General features: G+C 58.7%; 7 protein-coding genes across 7 annotated transcripts; 1 reads left to right on the top strand and 6 right to left on the bottom strand.

Annotated features, from left to right (window-relative positions):
* Positions 1–233: 233 nt before the first annotated feature.
* ACA1_040700 (GLE1 family protein) lies at positions 234–2,863 on the top strand (the record flags this gene model as incomplete). Its single annotated transcript, XM_004340758.1, has 11 exons — positions 234–456; positions 496–593; positions 727–824; positions 966–1,016; positions 1,087–1,215; positions 1,304–1,562; positions 1,652–1,849; positions 1,931–2,094; positions 2,164–2,250; positions 2,343–2,458; positions 2,556–2,863. The coding sequence occupies 11 exons, from the start codon at positions 234–236 to the stop codon at positions 2,861–2,863; spliced, it is 1,731 nt and encodes a 576-aa protein (XP_004340806.1).
* Positions 2,864–3,008: 145 nt separating this feature from the next.
* Positions 3,009–7,232, bottom strand: ACA1_040690 (multisensor hybrid histidine kinase; the record flags this gene model as incomplete). The annotated part of the gene is made up of 12 exons (XM_004340757.1): positions 3,009–4,097; positions 4,248–4,353; positions 4,437–4,546; positions 4,651–4,822; positions 4,907–5,126; positions 5,220–5,429; positions 5,654–5,712; positions 5,807–6,216; positions 6,379–6,546; positions 6,662–6,751; positions 6,917–7,083; positions 7,163–7,232. 12 exons carry the CDS (start codon positions 7,230–7,232, stop codon positions 3,009–3,011), a joined length of 2,871 nt encoding a protein of 956 aa, XP_004340805.1.
* A 909-nt stretch (positions 7,233–8,141) lies between these two features.
* On the bottom strand, positions 8,142–12,566 carry ACA1_040680 (ATPase/histidine kinase/DNA gyrase B/HSP90 domain containing protein; the record flags this gene model as incomplete). The annotated part of the gene is made up of 15 exons (XM_004340756.1): positions 8,142–8,234; positions 8,347–8,505; positions 8,659–8,919; positions 8,971–9,397; positions 9,470–9,576; positions 9,665–9,815; positions 9,909–10,021; positions 10,102–10,273; positions 10,363–10,519; positions 10,590–10,879; positions 10,951–11,531; positions 11,608–11,706; positions 11,789–11,901; positions 12,028–12,086; positions 12,346–12,566. 15 exons carry the CDS (start codon positions 12,564–12,566, stop codon positions 8,142–8,144), a joined length of 3,003 nt encoding a protein of 1,000 aa, XP_004340804.1.
* A 703-nt stretch (positions 12,567–13,269) lies between these two features.
* On the bottom strand, positions 13,270–15,640 carry ACA1_040670 (anion transporter, putative; the record flags this gene model as incomplete). Its single annotated transcript, XM_004340755.1, has 9 exons — positions 13,270–13,536; positions 13,598–13,657; positions 13,754–14,060; positions 14,133–14,213; positions 14,313–14,481; positions 14,581–14,762; positions 14,850–15,039; positions 15,127–15,378; positions 15,439–15,640. The coding sequence occupies 9 exons, from the start codon at positions 15,638–15,640 to the stop codon at positions 13,270–13,272; spliced, it is 1,710 nt and encodes a 569-aa protein (XP_004340803.1).
* A 493-nt stretch (positions 15,641–16,133) lies between these two features.
* ACA1_040660 (FAM96B, putative) lies at positions 16,134–17,236 on the bottom strand (the record flags this gene model as incomplete). Its single annotated transcript, XM_004340754.1, has 5 exons — positions 16,134–16,231; positions 16,296–16,341; positions 16,436–16,795; positions 16,855–16,979; positions 17,059–17,236. The coding sequence occupies 5 exons, from the start codon at positions 17,234–17,236 to the stop codon at positions 16,134–16,136; spliced, it is 807 nt and encodes a 268-aa protein (XP_004340802.1).
* Positions 17,237–17,546: 310 nt separating this feature from the next.
* On the bottom strand, positions 17,547–18,843 carry ACA1_040650 (uncharacterized protein; the record flags this gene model as incomplete). Its single annotated transcript, XM_004340753.1, has 4 exons — positions 17,547–17,723; positions 17,810–18,045; positions 18,326–18,424; positions 18,627–18,843. The coding sequence occupies 4 exons, from the start codon at positions 18,841–18,843 to the stop codon at positions 17,547–17,549; spliced, it is 729 nt and encodes a 242-aa protein (XP_004340801.1).
* Positions 18,844–20,412: 1,569 nt separating this feature from the next.
* Positions 20,413–22,157, bottom strand: ACA1_040640 (transporter, major facilitator subfamily protein; the record flags this gene model as incomplete). The annotated part of the gene is made up of 9 exons (XM_004340752.1): positions 20,413–20,418; positions 20,456–20,628; positions 20,725–20,904; positions 20,981–21,041; positions 21,123–21,474; positions 21,543–21,612; positions 21,709–21,786; positions 21,864–21,981; positions 22,080–22,157. The coding sequence occupies 9 exons, from the start codon at positions 22,155–22,157 to the stop codon at positions 20,413–20,415; spliced, it is 1,116 nt and encodes a 371-aa protein (XP_004340800.1).
* Between the last annotated feature and the right edge of the window lie 41 nt (positions 22,158–22,198).

Here is a 22,198-nt window from a genome sequence, read left to right as displayed (position 1 = left end):
GGGGCGGTAATGGTCGATGCAGCTTCATCGCCTTACCAGGCTCCACATCGGAATGGGGCGCAATCACAGCATCGTCCCTACCGGTCTTTGCACTACCACTCTCCGACCCTGCGACCCCAGCACACCCCGCCTGCCAGCAGCAGCACCCCAACCGACTTGTACTCTCTCCACATCCATAATCTTACATCGCGCAAGCAAGTTGTTCATTTTACTTTTTTCATTCCTGCAGTAGGATGAAGGGCCGAGAGGCGGCGTCGCCAAAGTCGCCAGCTCCATCACCACAACGTGCCGGACGTAACGTCTTCCGACTGCCGTCTCCATACGATGCCTCCAGCAGCGATGAAGAGGAGGAAGAAGAGGAAGAGGAGGAGGAGTATGAACATAACGGGCGCCGTGCAGAGCAATCACCCCGTACCGTGCCCTCTGGTGCCGCGTTTGTGGCGATGCCTGCGCGTGGTGCGTGTGGCCAATGCTTTGCTTCTTTCCTTGAAACAGAGACGCAAGAGGAGCGAGGTCGAGGGTCGCCGTACCGTCGCGATGACGCCGACACCCTCCTGCGCGAGCTCGAAAAGCGTCGCCGCGAAGAAGTCAAGGTTGGGCTCCTTCGTGCACCCCACTTGCTTCCGCTCACTCCCTCATATGATGATGCTCAGCCTCTCTCTCTCTCTCTCTCCCTCCTCTCTCTCTCTCTCACACACACGCACACATCTGCTTCGGAATTGTTAGCTGGCGGTCAAGGCCAACGTGCAGAGCTACGAGGAGGACGTGCGCAGGCTCACCGAGTCATTCGACGCGGCGCTCTCCACGCTCACCCAAGATCTCGGGTACGCCATGCGCGTCGTGCTGGCCGTTTCGTGTGATCGCATCGTTGTGTGCGTGCGTGCGTGCGTGCGTGCGCGCACACGGCATTAAGCGTCTCCCATGTTTGCTCATGTTCAACGCACCACCGCGATTCCCATCGGCAGACAGCAGACAGATCCCATGGCGGACTTCATCAGGGCCGAAAGCGAAAAGAGGTTCGTTTCGTGAACGCATGGGAGAAGACCCGGCTTCTTAGGGCACTAACCGCTGGTGTGGCTTGTCCAGGGCGCGCGCGGTGAAACAGCAGATGGAACGATATCTGCGCGAAGAGGAAGAGCGAACCAGGGAAGACAACCGAAGGCTTGCCGAATTCGCCCGGAGGAAGCAGGCGCTCGATGCCGCCAAGCAGCAAAAGTACCGCTTCCGCTTAGCTGTGCTTGTCGTTGGCTGCATCACATGCTAATGCGCGCGCGCGCGCGTGTGTGTGCGTGCGTGTGCGTAGAGCCGAGGAAGAGAAGCGAAGGGTTGAACAGGAGAGAGCAGAGCGGGAGAGGGCCGAGGCGGAGGCCAAGCGAATCGAGCGGGAGAAGGCGCAGGCGCAGGCGCAGGCCGAGGCCGAGGCCAAGCAAAGGGAGGAGCAAGCGCAGGCTCAGCAGAAGGAGGCCGAGAGCAAGGCGGCGGCCGACCGACAGGCGCGGCAGGCCTCAGCGGCTGCTGCCACCGCTACCGCAACTGCAGCAGCGGCGAAAACAAGCGGATCCGTACGTGCCCGCTGTGTGTGCTGTGTGTGCTGTGTGTGCTGTGTGTGCTGTGTGTGCTGCACCTGCATGACATGGTGACGACCCATCAGGATTCGGCGGTGTACAAGCAAAGCCTGGATCTGCTGAACGACATCAAAAACAAAACCGAGAGCGGGATCGACCCAGCGGTGCGCAGGCACGTGATGCAGAAGGCCCATCTCAACATCCAGCAGATCTCAGCCGACCGCGAGCAGGTCTTCTCCAAAATCAAGCTCCTCTCCGAGCTCATCCAGCAGTCCGCCTCGCAGGTAACCCGACCCGTCGCGCACTCGCTCGTCCCCTTCCTACCCGCCTGCTAACCCAAGCAAACTGGTCTCATTTCTGTGCAGAACGAGGCCACGAAACTGTTCTGTCTCGACCTCATTGCACAGAAGATCGTGCAGCAGGGCGACAGTCAGGTCCATGTGGCCCAGCTCGCCGCGTTCCCCATCGCCGACGTGGCGGTGGCGCTCTGCACTCTCGTGCCCGACCTCACCCGGATCCTCATCGCCAGGTACCTAGACCTCGCCCCCCCCCCGCGTGTCGTCATCCGACCTTTGCTCGCTCTCACACGCCCGCGCAGGTTCCATGAAAAGTGTTGCTTCACGATACCCTACTATGTGCCCAAGCTTCAGGGCATGAGCGACGAGGACCACCTGGTCGCCCTCGGGTATGATCTGGACTTGTGTGTGCGCGTGCCGTGTGCGGTCTGTGCCGTGGGCGCGGTTTATCATTATTGTTATTTATTTTATTGTTCGCTAGCTACCAGCGGAAAAGGAACACGCCGACGGGTTTCGAGACGGAGGAGGCCTTCTTTGAGAGGATGGCCGGCTTCGTCACCTTGTACGCCGCCATCATGCAGGCCGACCCTTTCCAAGGTACACTCACACTCACACACCTACCTCCCAGCTCAACCGCACGCGCACCATCGCACACGCCCTTGGTTTGGTCTTACACTCGCGCACAACGGCGCAGGAAAACCGCACCCGCACGGCATCGAACACGCGTGGGGCTGGATGGCGCGAACGCTCAACACGACGCCGCGAAGGATCACGGCCACGCTGGTGTACAAGTTTTTGCAGGTGGCGGGCCACGCCCTGGTGCGGCAGTACGGCCGGCAGTTCCTCAAGATGCTGCTCCTCCTCAAGACCCACACCCTGCCGGCCATGGCAAGCTCGGCCCGCGCCCACACCCCCTCCGTCACGCGCCTCCAGCTCTTCATCCAGGAGGCCGAGACCACCAACATGCGCAACCTCACCACCCCCGAAGGACGCAACTACTGACCTCATGTTGCATGGTGATGCGCATCGAAGAAGAGAAAACACAGTTAGCAAACAGCGGTGTGGTGTGTGTTGCATGTGTTCACAGAATATTGTATTGTTACTATTATGATTGTTACTATTTACGATATGTAGAGGTGTGGGCGGTTTAGGGGTAGACGGCGGCGTGGGCCTCCATCATGGCCCGGGAGAGGTCCTTGAGCTTGATGGGCTTCTCGAGGTAGCCGTCGAGCCCGGCCTGGATGCAGGCCTGCCGGGTGTCGTACTGGAGGTCGGCCGTGCAGGCGATGATGTAGGGCGGAGCCGAACCCGCACTTCGCGCCGTCCTCTTGATGATGCGGCTCGCCGTGATGCCGTCCATCTCGGGCATGTGCAGGTCCATGATCACCACGTCGTACCCGGCCTGGCCTGTGGCGCTTGCGCTCGCGGCGATGATGTCGACCGCCTGCCGGCCGTCGTTGGCCACCCGCACGTTGCTGTAGCCCAGGCGGGCAAGGAGCTTGAGCGCCACCTTCTGGTTGACGAGGTTGTCCTCGACCAGCAGTACTCGCATGTCGGTCGGCGACAGGCTGCCGTCGTTGACCACGTACGAGTGCCGTCGAATGGACTGCAGAGAAGGCGGGCCGCCGGGGCCGGTGCCGGTGCCCTCGCCCGCGTTGGTTGCGCAGGGCACGATGGGCCGCAGCCTGGCGGGGAACGAGTGCGAATAGCGCTTCAGTCGCGTGGGCGCCATCGGGAACGGAGGGAGCGCAGACGACCGCGACGACTCGCCCGGCGTCGTCTGTCGTGTCGGCGTCGCATCCCACGAAATCGAAGATAATGAAGATGACGAAGATGATGAAGTTGAAGAAGAACTAGAGGACGACGATGGTGATGATGACGATGATGACGACGATGACGCTGAGTGCGGGGGAGTGGACGCCCGGTGTCGATCAGGGTTGGGCTGCGGAGCCTCGTCCGGGGGTTCGAGGTTGTGGTGAAGGTGGTGGTGGTCTGGGGGGACCTTGACGCGGATGGTGAAGTAGAAGGTGGAGCCCTTGTGGGGCTGGCTCTCGAACCACATGCGGCCGCCCATGAGCTCGCACAGCCGGCGGGAGATGACCAGCCCGAGGCCGGTCCCGTCGTAGCGCCGCGTGGGCGACGAGTCCACCTGCGAGAAGGCGTGGAACAGCCGGTCCTGCTTCTCCTGCGGAATACCGATCCCCGTGTCCGCCACCTCGAACTGCAACTCAGCGTACTGCGCCACCACCGACCAAGTAGTCAGAACGATTCACGTGTCGACAATAGCGACGACGCGTCGATCTTTGGTGCGGTGAGGGGGGGGGGAAGGTACCCGCTCGGCGGAGGAAGAAGAGGAAGAATCGTGTGTGGGTGAGTTGAGTCGGACTCGGAGGTCGATGCTGCCTTGCGCTGTGAATTTAACAGAGTTGGAGAGAAGGTTGACCAGGACCTGTCGCACGTGAGGCTTGTCGCCGATCACCACCGGCGGCACCCTGCATAAGGCCACGCAGATGGATGTCAGCGGGCTCGTGGCGGTGGTGCCTTCCTTGATGGCGATGTGGGTGGTGGTATCTACCGGGAGTCGACATGTGTCGCGAGGGTCACCTTCTGGGTGCGCTTGGCAGTGTAGTTGCTCATGAGCTGCATCAACCCGAGCGTGCACTTGCGGACATCGAATGGGCATTCCTGTTTATATATGGCAATTTTTGAAAGTGATCGTCCCATGAGCACATGACGCCAAACGACATATGAGATGAGTGGAGACCTCCTTTATCGGGGGTGCGACGTACCAGGATCTCGGTCTTGCCGGCCTCGATCTTGGAGAAGTCGAGGATGTTGTTGAGCAGCGACAGCAGGGCCTTGGCCGACGACGAGATGATCCGCACGCACTCCCGCTGCTCCTGCGCCAGGGGCGACTCCTTGAGTACCTTGGTCATGCCGCAGATCGCGTTCATCGGCGTCCTGTCCAATCCACCACCATCATCGTCGCCCCAGACTCACATCAGAAGAAGACGAAGAAGAAGAAGATGAAGAAGAAGGTCGGACCTGATCTCGTGCGAGACGACGGCGAGGAACTCGGACTTGGCGCGGAGCCCCTCCTCGGCCTCCTCCTTGGCCTTGTTGAGGGCCTCGTTGCGGGTCGTCAGCTCTCGGCCCTTTTCCGCCTCTTTTAGCAGATGGGCGTGTGCCAGACCGATCTCCACTGCAGGCATCACCACCACCACCCATCGGTTCACGTTCATGTTCACATCAGCGTCGTCGCTCTCTCGGCCCACGCGGTGAGGGACGCACGGAAGGATGTGGTGGTGGTGGTGGTGGTGGTGGTGGTGGTGGTGGTGGTGGTGGTGGTGACACGGACCTTGGGCTCCCACCTCTTCGAGCAGGGCCGCGTCGTCGTGGTCCCACATGCGGGATGGCTTGACGGGGCTGCTGCTGGCGGACGAGGCCTGCGGGAGGAGCTGGTGCAGCACGATAACGGCGCAGGCCTGGTGCGAATGGGGCACGGCGACACAGAGCAGGCGCTGGACCCTCCGCCGGGCGTAGTAGTCAACGAGCTCCGGCGCCAGCTCTGCAGAGGCGCAGACGGTACAGGAAAAACCAAACCAAAAAACAGTGCGTGTGAGATTGGGTGTGATTGTGCTGCCAGTCAGCAGGTCTCCATTGATGGCAATTGCTCGATTCAAGGTTGCACATCACCGCTGATGTCCACAACCACTCACTTCCTTAAATGGACATAATTCAGAAATTATGAATGCAGTGCCAGATCTGGGGGGAGCACACCGGCCGGCGTACCTCCAACGGGAGCGGCTGCGAAGTCGAGAACGGTGGCCGTGCGGGCCTGAAACAGCAATCTGTGCGCCGAGATTGGTGGACACAGTCAAAACCACCCCCTTGTCGAACAAAAAGGCGCCAAAACAAGCAAAGAAACAAAGAAGGGGAACATACCCGGGAATGAGGTGTAAGGGAGGCGCCTTCTTGAGCATGTCGTTCCGCCCGCGCTGGCCCGGCGCTGGTCGAGCTCCGTCCTCAGCTTCCTTCAGGTCGTTTTCCGTGCGGCAGCGATTGACGGCGTCGGCGTCGTCGAGCGCGTCGTGGTCGTCGTCGTGCTGCGAATCAAAGGCGTCGTGGTTGGCGCGGTACTCGCTGAGGAGGGTGCACTTGAACGGCTGCTCGTCGCGGCCCGCTGATTGCTGCAGCCCTTCGTCCGTGGTGGGCCGCTCGCAGCAGTACACGCGGCACTCGTCGGAGCCGAAGAGCGCCGCGCACTGCTCGGTCGTCGCGTCGCAGATGTCCTTCATCTTCAGACTCTTGCGAATCTCGCGCGTCACCTTGCTCACAACCACCGTCCGCTTGTACTGCCCACACCCAACCACACAACCACCATCATCACCGCAAACCCAGTTCAAACATCATCAGCGGTCGACCCACACAACGCCACAAAGGAAGATCTGGAGCGGTGGCTTGCAGTGGTTAAGGTGGTGAAGGTGTTGAAGATGGTGAAGATGGTGAAGGCTTACTCGGGACTGGAGTCGGTGTTGGGCCGCCTTTCGTTGGCTGATTTCCATCTCGAGCCGATCAGAGGCCACCGGTTGGTGGGAAGCATTGAACATCACGGCAAGGCTCCGATACACAACGAGAGCTGTAGCCCAGCCCAGAAGCGCCGCCCATAACTCCCAGTCAACCATCTGCGGGTGACCAGATGAGTGTCACCAACCACAAGCCAGACAGACGAACGAGCACGGTCAGTTTTTAAGTCCGAGGTGACACACACAGGGCAGAAAGCGGAGACAGCGCACGCACCAGAGTGGCGGACGCGAACAGGGTCGCGGCGCCGACGGCGATGTAGATGCCCAGAGATAAGAAGAGCCACGGGTGGCCCGCGAACAGGTCCTGTCGCAGTGCACCCGCCGCAGTGTCAGACACAACCACTTCGTGGCGTTACGCGAAATTTGAGGGGAACTTTGGCCGCCGACAAGCCAAGACAAGTGCCCTGACAGTCGGGCAGATTGGGCAGGGGAATAGTTGGTGGTTTGGGGGGGGGTTGAAGTGCGGCACCTTGCGCTGGCAGAGAACGGCGAAGAGGGCCGAGGGGACCAGCAGGTGGGACAGGGAGAGGACCCCCTTGGCCACGCTGTCGACCATTACGTGCAACAGCGTGTCGTTGATCGTCGGCCCTTTCGTTGTTGGTTTGATTTGAGATGCAGAAGCTGCGAAGATCAGGTCTGCAGCGAGGGCGGTGTTGCGGGCGGAAGGTTCGGCAAGATGGGCACGGCGGCAATGGTGGTGGGAGGGGGGGGGTACCAGCATGGAACCAGGGCGAAAGTAGGACTCCGAGGGTGAAGGCGCTCCCCGCGACGAACACGGTGCGCATGGCGGTTGTTGGGCTGGTTACGGTCGACAGAATAGAATGCGGCGTGGAAAGTGGAGAGGGAGGGGCAAGCTGAGTCATCAATCGATCATGTTTCTTGTGTGCGTATGTTCCGAGAAGAACGCCTGGGTGTTGGGTTCCACACACCAGGCCTGGTGAACGAGCTGAGAAAATTGCTCGGCATTGAAGTTGCCCTTTTTAGGTCCGATTCAATATTTTTTCCCAGTCTCACGGTCTGGGTGCCAGTGTTTAGTTGGGGTAGTACCTTGCCCTAGGGCGCGGTGCGTGGAGTTGGAGATGGGGGTCTTGATTCAGGCCATCCCTCGTCGACTGTATGATTCGTTTCTTTCTTCGCTCTGGCGCTTCCATCTGGAAGAATGCGGGGCGAGCGACAGTGCTAGCGGCCTCAACTGCGGTGTGGGGGAATACTGTGACTCTCTTTACTCTGTGAAGTCTAGCGCCGCGCCCAAGGCCTTCGCTTTTTGAGGAAGAACGTTGTAACCCACGGCCTTGTGATTTGCACGAGCTCGCCAGCTTGTGTGCTGGCCCACGTCAGGCCAACGTCAGGCACCCAACGTTTCCAGCTTGCGGGTCAGTTGCGGATTGTAGAAAATGTCAGCTTAATCGACAGAAACATTTTTTACATTCCTAACCTAAGCGTTAGTCATCCGACACTCAAGCGGTAGTAAAGATGGTGGCATCGTGACCACAAGCCCTCGCGAAGAGGCCTTTCTGGCGGAAAGGGTGCCGAAGAGGGTGAAACTTCGCGACCCGATCAAAAGGTGTCGGCCGTTGGGCGCCAACAACGCCACTTGCGCTACGTGGTGGGTGAAGGCATGGCCAATGTATTGCCTCGCGCCAGTGCAGGTAACACTGGGCAGGCTCCTGCAACGCGGACGAGTCCGAGCTTGCTCACAAGCCGGTACGATCGGCTGCGCTTCGCCGGGGGAGGTTGTTGGTGGCCGCAGCCTCCAACACCCTGGCCAAGTCCTTGAACTTGATTGGCTGCAGCCAACAACGAAAGAGAGTGCTCGGGTGAGTAGGAAGATGCCAGGCACCGCGGCCTCGAGGTGACATGGAACGACAGGTTGCGTGAGGGTTGGTTGCGCGCGTGCACCTTTTCGAGGTAGTTGTCGATGCCCGCTTGGGCGCAAGCCGTGCGGGTGTCGTACTGGAGGTCGGCCGTGCAGGCGATGATGTAGGGCGCCTGGTCTCGCAGCTCCTGCTTGACCGTGCGACTCGCCGTTATGCCGTCCATCTCGGGCATGTGCAAGTCCTGCAGGCCAAGCGCGCAACAGAGACGTGAGGATTCGTGCCGGCCAGAAGTGAGGATTTGTGCAACGGTTGAGTGGAGGCCAGATCGTGTGACGGGCGGTCCGCTGTTCAACAGCCGCGGCTGGAGGTGTCATCATCCCTCGGCAGTGCGTACCATGAGCACGGCGTCAAACGGTTGGCCGTCGGGCTTGGCCCGCTGGGCTGTGATGCGCTCGACGGCCTGGCGGCCGTTGGCCACGGCCTCGACGTTGTAGTAGCCCAGGCGGCTGAGGAGCTTGAACGCCACCTTCTGGTTGACCAGGTTGTCCTCGGCCAGCAGAAGCCGCAGCGGCGAAGTCACCGGCACCGCGCCGAGCGTCTTCGGCCGGTAGAGCGAGGCCGAGATGCGCTCATCACCCGCCAAGTTGGCCCGGTGCTGGACATAGGGCGACGGAAGGGGAGACACGGGCCTGATATGGACCGGTACCGAGAGGGTGGTGTAGTCCAGCCGCAGGTACCGGGCCGGCGGTGTGAGCGCGTCGGCCGAAACAGACGTCTGTGGCTCTTCAGGTGGTCGCAGAAGCGGCGAGGCGGGAGCAGAGGAAGATGAGTAGACAGAAGAAGATGTGAAGGAAGAGGTGGAAGTTGAAGAAGAAGAAGATGATGATGATGAGCCGGCTGGCTCCCACCGACCCTGGGTCGGGGGAGTGAAGGTGTCGCTGGACCAGGCGTCGTCGGATTCGGGCTCCGAACCGGTGGTGGGCTCAGCTCCGTCCATCTGCTCGACCCGCACCCGCACGTTGCAGCCGAACGTGGAGCCCTTGTTCTCCTGACTCTGCACCCACATCGAGCCGCCCATCATCTCGCACAGCCGCATCGATATGGCCAGCCCCAACCCAGTGCCCTCGTACTTGCTGCACACCACCTAGTCAGCGCGTGCGTGCTACGGGCCACCCCACAATCGACCGTTGTGCGCGGGCACGTACCGCGTGAAGCCCGAGTCAACCTGGGAGAAGGGGTGGAACAGACAGTCCAGCTTCTCCTGCGGGATGCCGATGCCCGTGTCCGTGACCTCGAAGCTGATGTCCGCCATCTACGATAGACGCATGAGCGCAAGCGCATGTCAAGACCAGCAGAAGGGCGCACCGTGTGAGTGCATGGGGGAAGGGGTAAGTAGGTACCGATTCGTGAGTGTCGGGGTCGGTCCAGGTGGTCTTGAGGCTGGTGCGGAGCGTAACGCTGCCCGCTTGAGTGAACTTCAGGGCGTTTGAGAGCAAATTGATGAGCACTTGCCGCAGGTGCTGCTTGTCGCCCACCACCTTGCGCGGCACTCTGTTGTGTGCATCGAAGCAAGCGCTGCGCCTTCAGTATCTCTCCTTTTCGGAAGCCGAAAGAATCGATTGGGTGTGGAGCCGGGCACTGTACCGAGAGTCGGTGAGCGTGGACAGAGTGACCCGATCGTGTTTGCCGCCAGCGTAGTTGGCCATGAGGCTCATGATGTTCTGAATGCAGGCTCGAATGTCGAACGGGGTGTTGTTCTGTGCAGTACGGGGGATGTTTTAGCCGCAACGAGGAACGAGTGGATAATAGACGAGACGAAAAGAGAAGAGACAGGTACGTCGATCTCGGTCTTGCCGGCCTCGATCTTGGAGAAGTCGAGGATGTTGTTGAGCAGCGACAGCAGGGCCTTGGCCGACGACGAGATGATCCGCACGCACTCCCGCTGCTCGCTCGACATGTGCGAATCCTTGAGCACCTTGGTCATGCCGCAGATCGCGTTCATCGGCGTCCTGGCCGTCGTCGCCGTCATCATAATTGAGATCAGCCAGGTCCGCACCGCTTCCATGTGCGTGAGAGAAGCGATGGAGCAGGCGCGTACCGAATCTCGTGGGAGACAACGGCGAGGAACTGAGACTTGGCCTTGGATCCGGCCTCCGCCTCAGCTTTGGCTTGGGTGAGCTCTATGTTGAGGTTGGCCAGCTGACGACCACGCTCGGCCTCCTGCAGCAGATGCGCATGCGCCAGCCCGATCTCAACTGCGCTCACACGATTCGCCGGGCGTCAGTCAGTACGCATCAAGCCACAGTGCTGGTGGTGGCGACTAACCTTGGGCGCTGACCTCCTCCAGCTGCTCTATGTCTTCAGGGCTCCACCAGTGGCATCGGTCGGTGCTGGGAGTGCCCGCCGCAGGCTTGTTCTTGACCTGCAGCACGATCGCAGCACACGAGGTGGCGTGGTAGGGCAGCGCGATGCACATCACCCACGCCACGTCTCGCTCGCGGAAGTAGTTCACCAGCTCCTCGTCCACCACGTCCGTCCCGCTGCCGTCGTCCCGGTGCGTGAGCGCCAGGCCCTGCTCCACGTCGATCACCACCGCCCGGTGCTGACACATGAAACTGGTGCGCGCAGACATGTCAACAACGTTAGGAATTTGATGAACGTGCCCAGCGCGCTAGCCGGTCCGTACCCTGGCAGCAGATGCAGCGGCGGAGCGTGCCTCCGCTGTCGCGCGCGAACCATCTCCTCGTCAGTCGGCCCGAGTGCCCCATCCTCTTCCTGGGCTCGGCCGTAGTGCTTGGTGTGTTCGCTGAGCACCGAGTACCGGTGATCCTCCACCTCCTGCGGCGTGGTGCCTGCCGCCTCCTCTTGGCGGGGCTGCGCCGTGCAGTCCGCGCCCTGGCACTGACTGTCGCTCTCGTCCGTCGGCTGCTCCTCCGGCGGGGCGGGCTTGGGCGCCTTGCGCTTGTGCTGGTAGAGGGTGCAGTAGTCGGCGTTGAAGAGCTTAGCGCAGTGCTCGGCCGTGGCGCGGCAGATGGCGCCGAGCTCCAGGTTGCGCCGGATCTCGCGGGTCACCTGGTTGGTCACCACCGACCGCTCGTAGCGCGACTGCAGCTTGCCCTGCGCGGCCTTGCGCTCGTTGATCTCCAGCTCCAGCTGGATGGGCGACGGGATCAGCACCGCCAGCGGGACGATTATGTACACGGCGATCGCCGTGCCATAGCTCACGGCCGCCGTCACCATCTTCATCGCCACCATGACCCACTCCGACTGGATGTGAACCACGCGCTGGTGGTCAGTTTTATGGTGGCGCTGGACGTCAGCATGACGTGTGCGCGAGGCGTACAAAGGCCCACGGGCGGATGGCGGAGATGGCGTGGGTGAGGCCGCAGCAAACGATGAAGGCTCCAAACATCCACACGATCCACACGTAGGGGCCGATGTCCTGCGCGAGAGTGTGAGTGTCAATCATGTGAGCCGAGAGAGAGAGAAAGAGAAGGAGCGAAGCGCGTAGGGCGAGAACGTACCTTTCGCAAGAGCACGACGGCGAACATGGCGCCGGGGATGAAGAAGTATGAGAGGGCAATGAGCGCGTCCGACACGGACAGCAGGAAGATGACCACCTTGTCGGCTTTCATGGCTGCGCGAACGACACACAACAAGCCCCGACACACAACGGTTGTCAGTCAGCAATCGATGGCGCGCGCACACACACAGAGAAAGAGAAAAGCGAGATAAGTGGGTGGGCGAGAGGGTGAATGCGCACTGCTGTCCACGCCAACTACGAGACCGAAGAAGACGAACATGCACACCAGCACTGCTCCGCTGAGCAGGTACCCTAGGACGCGAGCCCTGGTAGCGCACTGTTAGCCTCGCCCGCGGGTGGTAGCCATGCACACACAACCATTGGCTCGCTGCCTGATTAACCAAAGCTGGTTCTCTGGACTTTTGCCAAACAAAGACACCTCGTCTGTGTGTGCGCCAACTGACCGATAACAAGAGTGACAGATGGCAATAAAATGGAAAAGATAAAGGATAAAGCAAAGATAAACCAAAATAAATAAATAAATCATAAGTCACGTACGTGGGCAGGCAGCGTGGCGCAGGCGCAGGCGTGCTCCGAGTGGGTTCCTCGCCGGCTTCGGTAGTTGGCCGTCGCTCGTTTTTGCCGTGCGACAGAACCTGACCGTCCACCATTGCCCGCATTTCGAAGTCGTCTCCCTTTTCCCCCTCCTCTTCGTACCTCCCCACCTCCTCCTCCCCTTCTCCATACGCCACCAGCAGGGGCAAACGGTCGGCCGACATCACCTTCCTCTCTCCACTCTTTCTCTCTCTCTTCTCTCACTCTCTCTGACCTGTGCTTCTGCTTCTGCTCCTGCTCTGCTGCGGCTTTGCGTCTCGTGGACGGTTTCAGTCGAGTGCCGACTGGCCCTGTGGGCGAACACTCTGCACTCGATCGCACCGCGGCCGGAAGAACGTCTTTATCTTATCTTTGCTGTCGACCTGCCAGATCACGGCCGCCGGTGATCTGGCTTTGGAGACCCGTGGGATTATGCTGTTTTTGGGCCTCCTGAGTGACTGAACCTCTTGACCTGGCTGACTTCGCTTTGGGGTGGCTCACTTTTTCTCATTTTGCGGCTATGTATGCACCTCCACGCGTCACAGAAAGGAAGATACGCGTCATGCTCTACTAATGGAAGAAAATGGATGTTCTATGCACGGAAGAATAGGCAAGGGCGCGAACTACAGTTTCTGTACACAGGAGGAGAGAAAGAGGAATGGAGGTCCGCTCGCGAGCGGCACCACCGCTCAACTGGTGTCCAGTATTTCGGGCAATGACAAAGAGTTAGTACGACTGACCACAAGCAACCGCGCAGTCGGATGGTTCTCTCTGGGTCGCTGATCATGTGTCAGTCGTCCAGAGCTCTCCTCGCCTGGTCGAGCCTCCCCCTCGAGAGCCCCCCTCCGCGCAGCCAGTGGCCGCGGCCTAAGCAAGACGTCGTTTGCGTTATCTGTCGGCATCCTCCTCTTCCGAACCCTTGGCGTCATTCTCGTCTTCTGAGCCACCATCCTTCTCGGCCCTTTCCGGGGAGGTTGAAGTGAGGTGCTGGATAAGCTCAGCGGCCTCTCCTTCTTCCATGGGGTCGGCAACGGAGGCTGCGGTGCCTCCACCGACATCGGAGCAACTGGCGTCGTCGCCATTCGTTCGGTCTTCGATCGTGGCAAGTTCGAGGTCGTTGTCCTGGCCATCGGCGTCGTCCAGGTCGTCCGGTTCCTGTCCAGCGCCAGAATGAGCGCAGCTAATGGTTTCTTGAGAGAGCAGGCAGCCCACGTACGTCCAACAGCGCCTGGTCCTTCTCGTCAACAACGTAGGGGTCCATTGCGTCGAGGCGTTCCTGTTACGTACCAGCGAGAAATCCAGGGTCAGCCGCACACGCACACGCACACGCGCACGCCCATGCACAGAGCGATACAGGGCACGAAGGGCGTACGTGAGTGAAGCCCGGGATGCGAGGGAGGAGCCACTTGCGGATGGGGACGGCCAGCGTGATGAAGACAGGGAAGGCGATGGCCGCGGGCGTGTCGCTGACGGTGATGCCCACCACGCCGCCGAGGAAGAGGAGCTGGAGGAGGGTGAAGGCAACGATCACCTTGAGCGGCACCGAGTAGAGGTAGGGCTCCTTTACCACCTTCTCCCGCTTCACGGGGTCCGCCACGAGCAGCAGGATTCGATCGAAGAACTGGTTGTTGCGGAACGACGCGAAGCCCATGTACAGGAACAGGCCCATCAGAACACCCCTGACCATATATACAGAAGAGGCTAAGTGTCTGAGGTGCAGGTGTGTGGGCGGCAAATCGGTGTGCATGCACCTGGGGATTCGCCCAACGGTTTCGAGCAGGTAGGGCGCCAGGACTATGCCGATCAGCGCGCTTTGCATTAGGGGCGACACTCTGATTTGTTCATCAAGAGGGCGGGGAATGGTTAGTGTTTCGCAGTACCACACTTGGAGAGAAGGCGGTAGGAGTGGGAGTGGGAGACAAAGGCTCCACCTGTTTTCGTAGACGTTGGTCCACACCTCCGTTCGCTTGGTGATGAGGACATCGCCCTTCTTGCGCTCCTCGTAGGTCTCCTTGATGGTGGCCAGGGAGTAGACGTGCAGCGGCGCCTGTGGGATCAGACCATTGGCAAAGGGCAGACCCAGCAGCGAACACATCACCACTGCGCACACGTTGATCGATTGTGAGTTCACACGCGTGCTGTGCCACACATTTCACATCACAGGAGGTGTAGCGAGAAGTGCAATGGATGGAAGCCAACCAGTGACGCCAAGGACAAAGAAGTCCCAGTGGTAGGCCGGCGGCTTCTTGAGGTGGAACTCGCGCTTCTGCGAGAGGAGCGACGAGACGTTGTGATCGAAGAAGAAGAGGATGGTGAGGATGATGCCGGGTCCTAGCGCCACAAAGACGCCCTTCGGGGACAGCTCCCAGAAGTGAACGAGCCTGCGCGAACGAGCCAACGAAACGAAACTGATGAGTCGTACTTGGGGCTGCAGCGCCTGCATGTCCTTGACGAGCTGTGGTGCGTACCATCCACGGCCGGTCGTGGTCTGGAACTGGTGAGGCACGTCGAGACGCGGCATGTTAGACTCCTCGAGCTTGCCCGCGTAGCTGAGCCCCGCGAAGATGACGATGGCGATGGCCATGGCGTAGTCCGCGATGATCTGCCTGATCGGCTTCACAAAGAGCGACCACTGCTTCACCCCGTCGAGCGTCATGGCTGGCGGTATGGGAGAAAGGAAAGCGGCCAGAGTTAATCATCGTTGTTGAGAATGAAGCGGCTGCAAGGGAAGGAATGGGGTGTTACCGACGTAGAAGGTGCCGAGGCCCACAAGAAGCGAGGCAAAGGCCGCGTCCGCCGGGTAGTCGTTGAAATAGTCGACAAAGCCGGTCACGGCGTCCTTGATGTAGATGATGGCGATCAGTACGCCAAAGGTCTCGCACGACAGCAGCGTCACCAGCTTCAACAGCCTACACGTGTTGGCCAAGGCCAACGCCCAGTGCATCAGCGCCGACCAAATGCCTGTTGTGGTGTGGTGTCGGTGGGTGATGATCAGTCCTGGAATGCAGAGAAACGATAAAAGAAGAAGAAGATGATGATGGTGATGAGTGCGCGCACCGATCCAGGCATAGAACTGGAGGAAGTCCAGGTCGAGGTCCTTGGCGATGGAGTAGATGGTGCGCGTGAAGATCACGATCGGGCCGGTCACGCCCAGGACCACCAGCGGCTGCCCACCCACCACGGCGAAGAGTACTCCGCACAGCGCGGTGGAGAACAGCGTCTCCACCACGCCGATCTGGTGCTCCGTGTCGTCCTGCATAGTTTGGCCTGGGACACGACACGCGCACGACACTCGTCAGGGCATGGCACGTGCATCAAGGAAGAAGGCCAAAAAGAAAAAGACAGAATGGAAGAAGATGAGAAGGAGGGGCGGACCGAAGGTGACTGCGGGGGCGGCAGAGGAGAAGAACATGAAGACGATGGAGGCCAAGACGCGAAAGTGAAGACCGTCAAGCCAGTCGCGGGGCCAAAGCGGCACTCGCTTCCGCAAGTCGCTCCTCATTCCACGCCCGAGCCACAACCCGCCCCTTCGCCAGCTGCACCATCTTTTGTTGTTGGGTCGGGCATCCTTGTCGGCAGCCTCGCCTCGCCGCACCTCACCCATCGCAGTGGCTGGACAACCCACTCGGAGTTGCCTTTTTTGTAATTATTTAAAGTTTTATTTAAATTTTATTCATTTTTTTTGATCATTCGTTGGTGCTATCTACAGCTTTGTCTCGGACGGTGGTTGTTGTTGTTGTTGCTTTGCGGAATCAGTCGGTTTGGGCGATGCAGGTGTTGACCACGTCCACGAGGTGGGCGTTCTCCAACGCGGCCGCTACTCGCTCCTTGTCGTTGAGCTGCTTGTTGACTGCACAAAGAGCTGATCAGCACAATGCAAGGGGCACACGCTTGGAAAGTGCAGCAAGGCGTACCAGCGTCTTCAGAGGCGTGCGAGCCAGGAGCAACGCGGATGTCCACCTGAAGTGCACAAATAAATGCATTTTAAATACGTGATAAATAGACAATCAAGCTGTAATGAGTAGAAAAACTTGTTGTGTGGTTGAGGTGGCACCTTGAAGCGAGAGGGCAGGGAGCGGAGAAGCTTGACCCTGATGCACAATCCGATGAGGGTGGCCATGGAGCAGTGTGGGATGGTTGGGGTGAAGCTGATGTTGATTTGGCTGTTGCTGTTATCGACCTGGATGAGATCGTGCTGGGTCACGTTGAGCTGCTCCAGTGTGAGTGGATGCTCAGGATCGTTGATTCGTCGGATGAGGTCGAAAATTTCAAGCGCATCGATCTCCTCGGACATCTCTTCATCATCGTCCGTCTCCGCGTATGGCCTTTGGTGCAGCACCTCCTTCACCGCGTACACCGTTGGGTTGGGATTGATAAGCTCACTCTCCATCTTCTGTGTTGTTCGTTTTACAAACTGAAAATAAAGATTCGCGGCTAAAAATAAAAATAAAAATAAAAATAAAAATTCTGCACGGACTTGGCTTGCGAGGCCGTCTCGGCCATCTTCTTCTCCTGTTCCAACGCCGCGTTCCGCCAGGCCAGCTCCTTGCTCTTGCGTTCCTCCTCAAAGGCACGCGCATGCGACAGGCCGATCTCGACTGGTGACGTTTAGGCCGCGTGTCAGCAGTCCTCGGGGAGGCGTGCGCAATGAATGGTTGGGCGGGTGGTGGAAGGTACCCTGTGCGCTGGCTTCCTGAAGGAGGAGCATGTCGTCCTCACGCCACACGCGGCCCACCGAAGAGTTGTACAACTGGAGGAGCATGATGGCAAACGTGCCGTCGTGGTATGGCACGCGAACGCACAGCATGGAACCGACATTGCGCGACGCAAAGTACTCCACGAAGCGTGCGTCCATCTCCACCTCTGCAACCGATCAATTGAGGCATCAGCATTCCGCCTTCAAGAGCGCATATGGAAGAACAACCTTCAGGTCCTTCAGGGCTGGCCACTTTCATCTGCGCGAAGTCGATGGCTGTTGCGATGGATCGCTTGCGAACTCTGACGAGTCAGGAGAGTACGTCAACAACACTGGGGCGGTGCCACGGTGCGAGTTGAGAGATGACTCTGCGTGCGCGTACCCTGGAATGAAGTGCAGCGGGGGCTTGTCCTCCTCCGTGCTTGGGGAGCAGAAGTTTTCCTCGGGCCGCACGTACTCACTCAGCCGATCAACCCACAGCGGATTCTGGCGTCGATGAGGGCGACATCGTCTGGTCTGTGACCTCCGCCTCGTTCTGGCACAGGTACATGGCACACCGATCGGCACCGAAGGCCTGGCCCAACTGGTTGGTGGTATTGGCGCAGATGTCCTCCACGCACAGGCTCTTGCGGATCTCGCGCGTCACCTGGCGCAACAACAGACTACGTTGGACCTGCATTGTCGGTGCGAGTGAGTGCGCGTGGTGAGAGGAAGAAGTGAGGCTAGTCTCACCTGGGAAGTGAGCAAGGTCTCCTGGTTCCGCCGCTCTTCGATCTCCTTGATGAACTGCGTCGGCGAAGGGGTGGCGAGCGCGATCGGAAGCAGCGAGTGGGCCACCAGCGCCGCCGCGCCGCAGGCCACCACCGTCAGGTGCCTCAGCACAGATCCATCGTGCAGCCACACCAACTGCTTGGCGGGGTCCAACCCCGAGGCACAGTGTACCAGGCCACAGCCCGCCAACGCCCCGGCTACCCAAGCACTGGTGATTGTGTTGGCGTCCTAGCAGCACACCAGGTAATCACCGGTGTGTTACCACCGGTTGTAACTGAGGTACTCGCGATCGGAGGAGGTCAGGACTTACTTCGGAGGTCAGGACTTACCTCGCGCGAGGAGGCGACGGTGAAGAGGGCATACGAAACGAGGAAAAACCTCCCAAGGCGTCTGTGAACGACCCCGCGAGCGCCCAGCCTACAGTAGGGTAAAAAGGGTGAGGAAAAATCGACAACAAGCAGGCAGGAGGGCAGGTACCAAAAGATGACTCGCCAATGCACCACGAGACCACAACATTGCGTGCGAACAGCGCCAAGAACACCGGTGCCCACACCAGCCGCTGTGCTCGTCTGCGGCCTGCAAATAAAAGGCGTAAATGCGATTTCTTTTTGTTTTCTCTTGTGCCTTCTTGGGGTTACCTTGACGACGTTGTTTTCGTCCCATATATATTAAATATTTGTCAGGGGAAATACTTGGATTTATGAAAGATGAACTTCTGCGAAAGCAAGGATGTCATTAATCAATAACGAAAGTTAGGGGATCGAAGACAATCAGATACTGTCGTAGGATGTTTTGCGCTTCGCTAAGAAGACTTTGAGGCCGAAAATGAGCGCCACCACAGCAGGAACGCCCAGGCTCTTCCAACCGAAGAATAAAGCTGCAGCTGCGGCGCCTAGGAGGAAGCCCAGTGGGACGCTCACGTTGAGTGTCTGGAGAGTGTCCGTGTTGGGCGTGCCGAACCGACTGCTCGGGGTGGGGCTGAGCAAGAGAGTCATGACGAGTGCGGCCACCGCGCCACCAATTGGGAGAAGGAGTGGGCCTAAGAAGTTCTTGAGCACGCCCGTCACTGATAACGCCCCCATGAAGCTCAATCCTCAGCTTCTTGGTAGGTTGTGGTCTGTGTGGGTAGGGAAGAAAAATAGGTGCTGATGTGGCGAACACAAGCATTTTATATGAAAATGTTCATTGGGTGATGAGTCATCAAAACACTTGAAGAATGGGGAGGCTGCTCACTGCACTTCAGCCCTCCTTTTGCAAGAGGTGGTGTCAGGTTGCTTGACAGGTGTGGAGCCTCATCAGAGGAGGACCCAGCTGTTGAAGAGGTTGACATGAGAGTTGAGGATTGATGCAGGACTGCCCTTCAGGTTGATGTGCACCATGGTGCCCCACACTGTGTTGTCTCCACCCAGCCCTGGGTGTTGAAATGGGCCACCATCACCACCTTGGCCCAAGCTGCAACACACATCACCATCATCAACATTAATGATCACATGAAGCTTTTTCAATGTAAAACTTGTTGCCATGGCTCTGGGAACCTCCTGAGGTTTTCACATTCTTTGTCTACTCCAACTATGTCAAAGTAGCATGATGGGCCATGGTAGCCCCAGTGCCAATGCAGATAGCCTACTTGTTGCTGGCCTTGTGTTGGGCATGGTGGATGAATCTGTTGAAGGAGATGCTGTGGCAGTTGTTGTCAACAATTCCCTGTCAGGTCACACTTCCACACTCATATGTTGTAAGGAGGCAGCAGGATGGTGAGGGGCTTGTTCCAGTTGCTAGCATACCAGGGTGGATAGTGTATCCCCCCATACACCAGCACCTCCTCCCACTCATCAGTACTACCAAAGATGATGCTATCCCCAGTGCCTGGTCAGTTCCTCTGGCATGTCAAACACCTCCACACACCACTCTTGGTCTTGTTGGTCCACATGAGAGTGTGCTGGAATTAAAAGAAGACAGTGGTGTTGGCAAGGACGAAAAGGGCAGCAAAAAGGCAGAGGATGAGCAAGTGGAAGCCTCTGGCCTTACCACACTGGTTTTTCCAGGGGTTTTATTTTGTCCTTTGTGACAAAAAGGAAGAGCTAATGCATCAAAGCAAGGCCTTCCCCTTGCTGTTCACCTTGCCTCAACTGGGTTTAGGGTTACCAACAGCTGTGTGTGTGGGCGAACGGTGATGATGACCGCAGCCGGAGCGAGGGCAAGTGAGTTGTGCCGCTGGCGAGCTTGAAGCTTCCATTTGCAATGGTACACCGTTGTGTGGTAGCAGAAGTACGTAAGAGAAGGCAAGAACTGGTATCTGCAGGTCTTCCGGTAGTGTTATGTGTTCGCCTTTTGGGGTGTTCATGGCCCTTGACGACCAACAACTTGCTCTCGAATTTCGCGTATTGCATTAAGGCACCACATAACGTCCCTCGGACCGGATCCCATCACGACCGCTATCGAACACCGCGCACGCGCCAGATAAGCAGGGCAGCCAGGAGGAGATATCCGATACCAATTGCGTACACGACCACATAGCTGGTTCGCCTGCCGTCCGTGAGGTGCCTGCGATTGAGTCAGTATTGTCAGGCCTGTTGCGCAGCTGGCAAAGAGGCAAGCGTGTTGCACGTACTCCTTGAAGTAGTCGAGAAGGAACCCGTTGACGGAGGTGGCGAGGATCTGCGCCAGGTTGGTGTTGTTGCTCATCATGCCCATATCCTTGGCGTTGCTGACGTCCTCATTCTTGTCGTTCTTCGACAGTACCCGCGAGTTGAGCGCCATCTGCGCTGACGTTGCCAGTCCTGTCCCACAGCCAGCCAGAAAGCCTGTACCAAGGGAAGATCGAAGGTAAGCAGTAAGTTTGCGTATCATCGTGTGAATGGTGCGTTTCAGTGTACCTCCTACGAGTGTGACCTCGTAGATGGTGGAGGAAGCGATGACGCCCACTCCCGCGGCGACCACCAAGGCGCCGAGGGTGTCGGTGAAGCGATAACCAAACCACCCGTCGATCAGCTTGCCCGAAAGCAGGCTGAAGAGCAGCGTCCCCACCACGTTGAAGCCCGTGTACACGGACATCGCTGTGCATGTGAATTCACCTTGCGGTTAGTGCACAACTCGTGCGAGAATTAGAGACCCAGAAGTGAACGTGCGTACCTGATTCTGCGTTGCTGATCGTGATGGCATTGAAGATGTGGTATGGCTGCGTAAATGCGTCCTGTATGAAAAGACAGAGCATGAAGCAGGTATGAGATTAAGACTGCACTGAAAGAAGGAGGCGAGGTGAAGAAGCACTTACGGCGTAGTAGAACTGCATGAAGTTGGAGAGCGTGTAGGAACCCGTCCAAAAGAAGCCCGTCGATAGCCAGGCCCACATGAAGTCGCCCATGAAGAAGGGAGTGAAGTAGCTGTAGCAGTACTTGCCCACGGCCAGCAGGGTGACCTTGATGACTCGCCCGAGGGTCCACGGTCGCTTGTGCTTTCGCTGTTCACCGTTGATGTTGGCATCAGCGCGTATGCCCGTCTCATCCACTTCTTTCGCGGGGAGTTTGTTGCGGTCGACAGTAGAGTCGGGCGAAAAGGCGATCAACATGGCCACACCTCCAAACATCACGCCCACGATCACGTAGGAGCACACCTCGTAGCTCGTCCTGCGCGCATGACATGTAGCCGGGTGAGCGAATATCACAGCAAGCAAAGGACAGGCAGAAGTGGTTACGCCGTCAGCAGAAAGCCCATCGACACTCCACCCGAGAAGCCGCCCAGCGAGTAAAACAGCATGGACCAGCCTGACAGTGTGAATCACGCACACGCACACGCACGAGATCAGTCAGCACGCGCGAGTAGGAAAGGTTGTAGCGTGTGCAAGCAGTTGGGTGAAAAACCTGACGCCATGCCTCGCTGATGGAGAGGCACGTTGTCCGGCATGAGCGAAAAGTAGGCCGGCAGGCCCATGTTGGCTCCTGCACCACGAAGGGGAGAGAGTGAGACCACTTCCGATTCCAGTGCAGCCCAGAAAGTAGAGCATCGTAGGCGTTACCAATGCCCAGCATGAGGTACGAGGCTACGAGGTCGGGTAGTCCCGTAGCATGGGGCAACCACAGCAAACCGCCACACGCCAGGGCCGCGCTCAACAGAATGTAGGGCTTGCGCTTCCCCTGAAGGGTACAGATGCAACGTACGCACAACGACTGGGAGTGAGCTTCAGGAAGAGCAAGAGCTCAGGAGTGCTCAGCAGCAGGGGACGCGAGTGTACGAAAGGTCCGCGAGTGTGGTCCGAGAGCATGCCCACGAACGGCACGATCAGCGTGTTGGCGCCAGCGGCTGATGACATGAGTATTCCCATCACACTGCACCAACAAATGATTAAAAATA

The sequence above is a fragment of the Acanthamoeba castellanii genome (assembly GCF_000313135.1).
Source record: "Acanthamoeba castellanii str. Neff unplaced genomic scaffold scf7180000084572, whole genome shotgun sequence".
Lineage (NCBI taxonomy): Eukaryota > Discosea > Longamoebia > Acanthamoebidae > Acanthamoeba > Acanthamoeba castellanii.
This window is presented reverse-complemented; position numbering and strand designations above follow the sequence as displayed.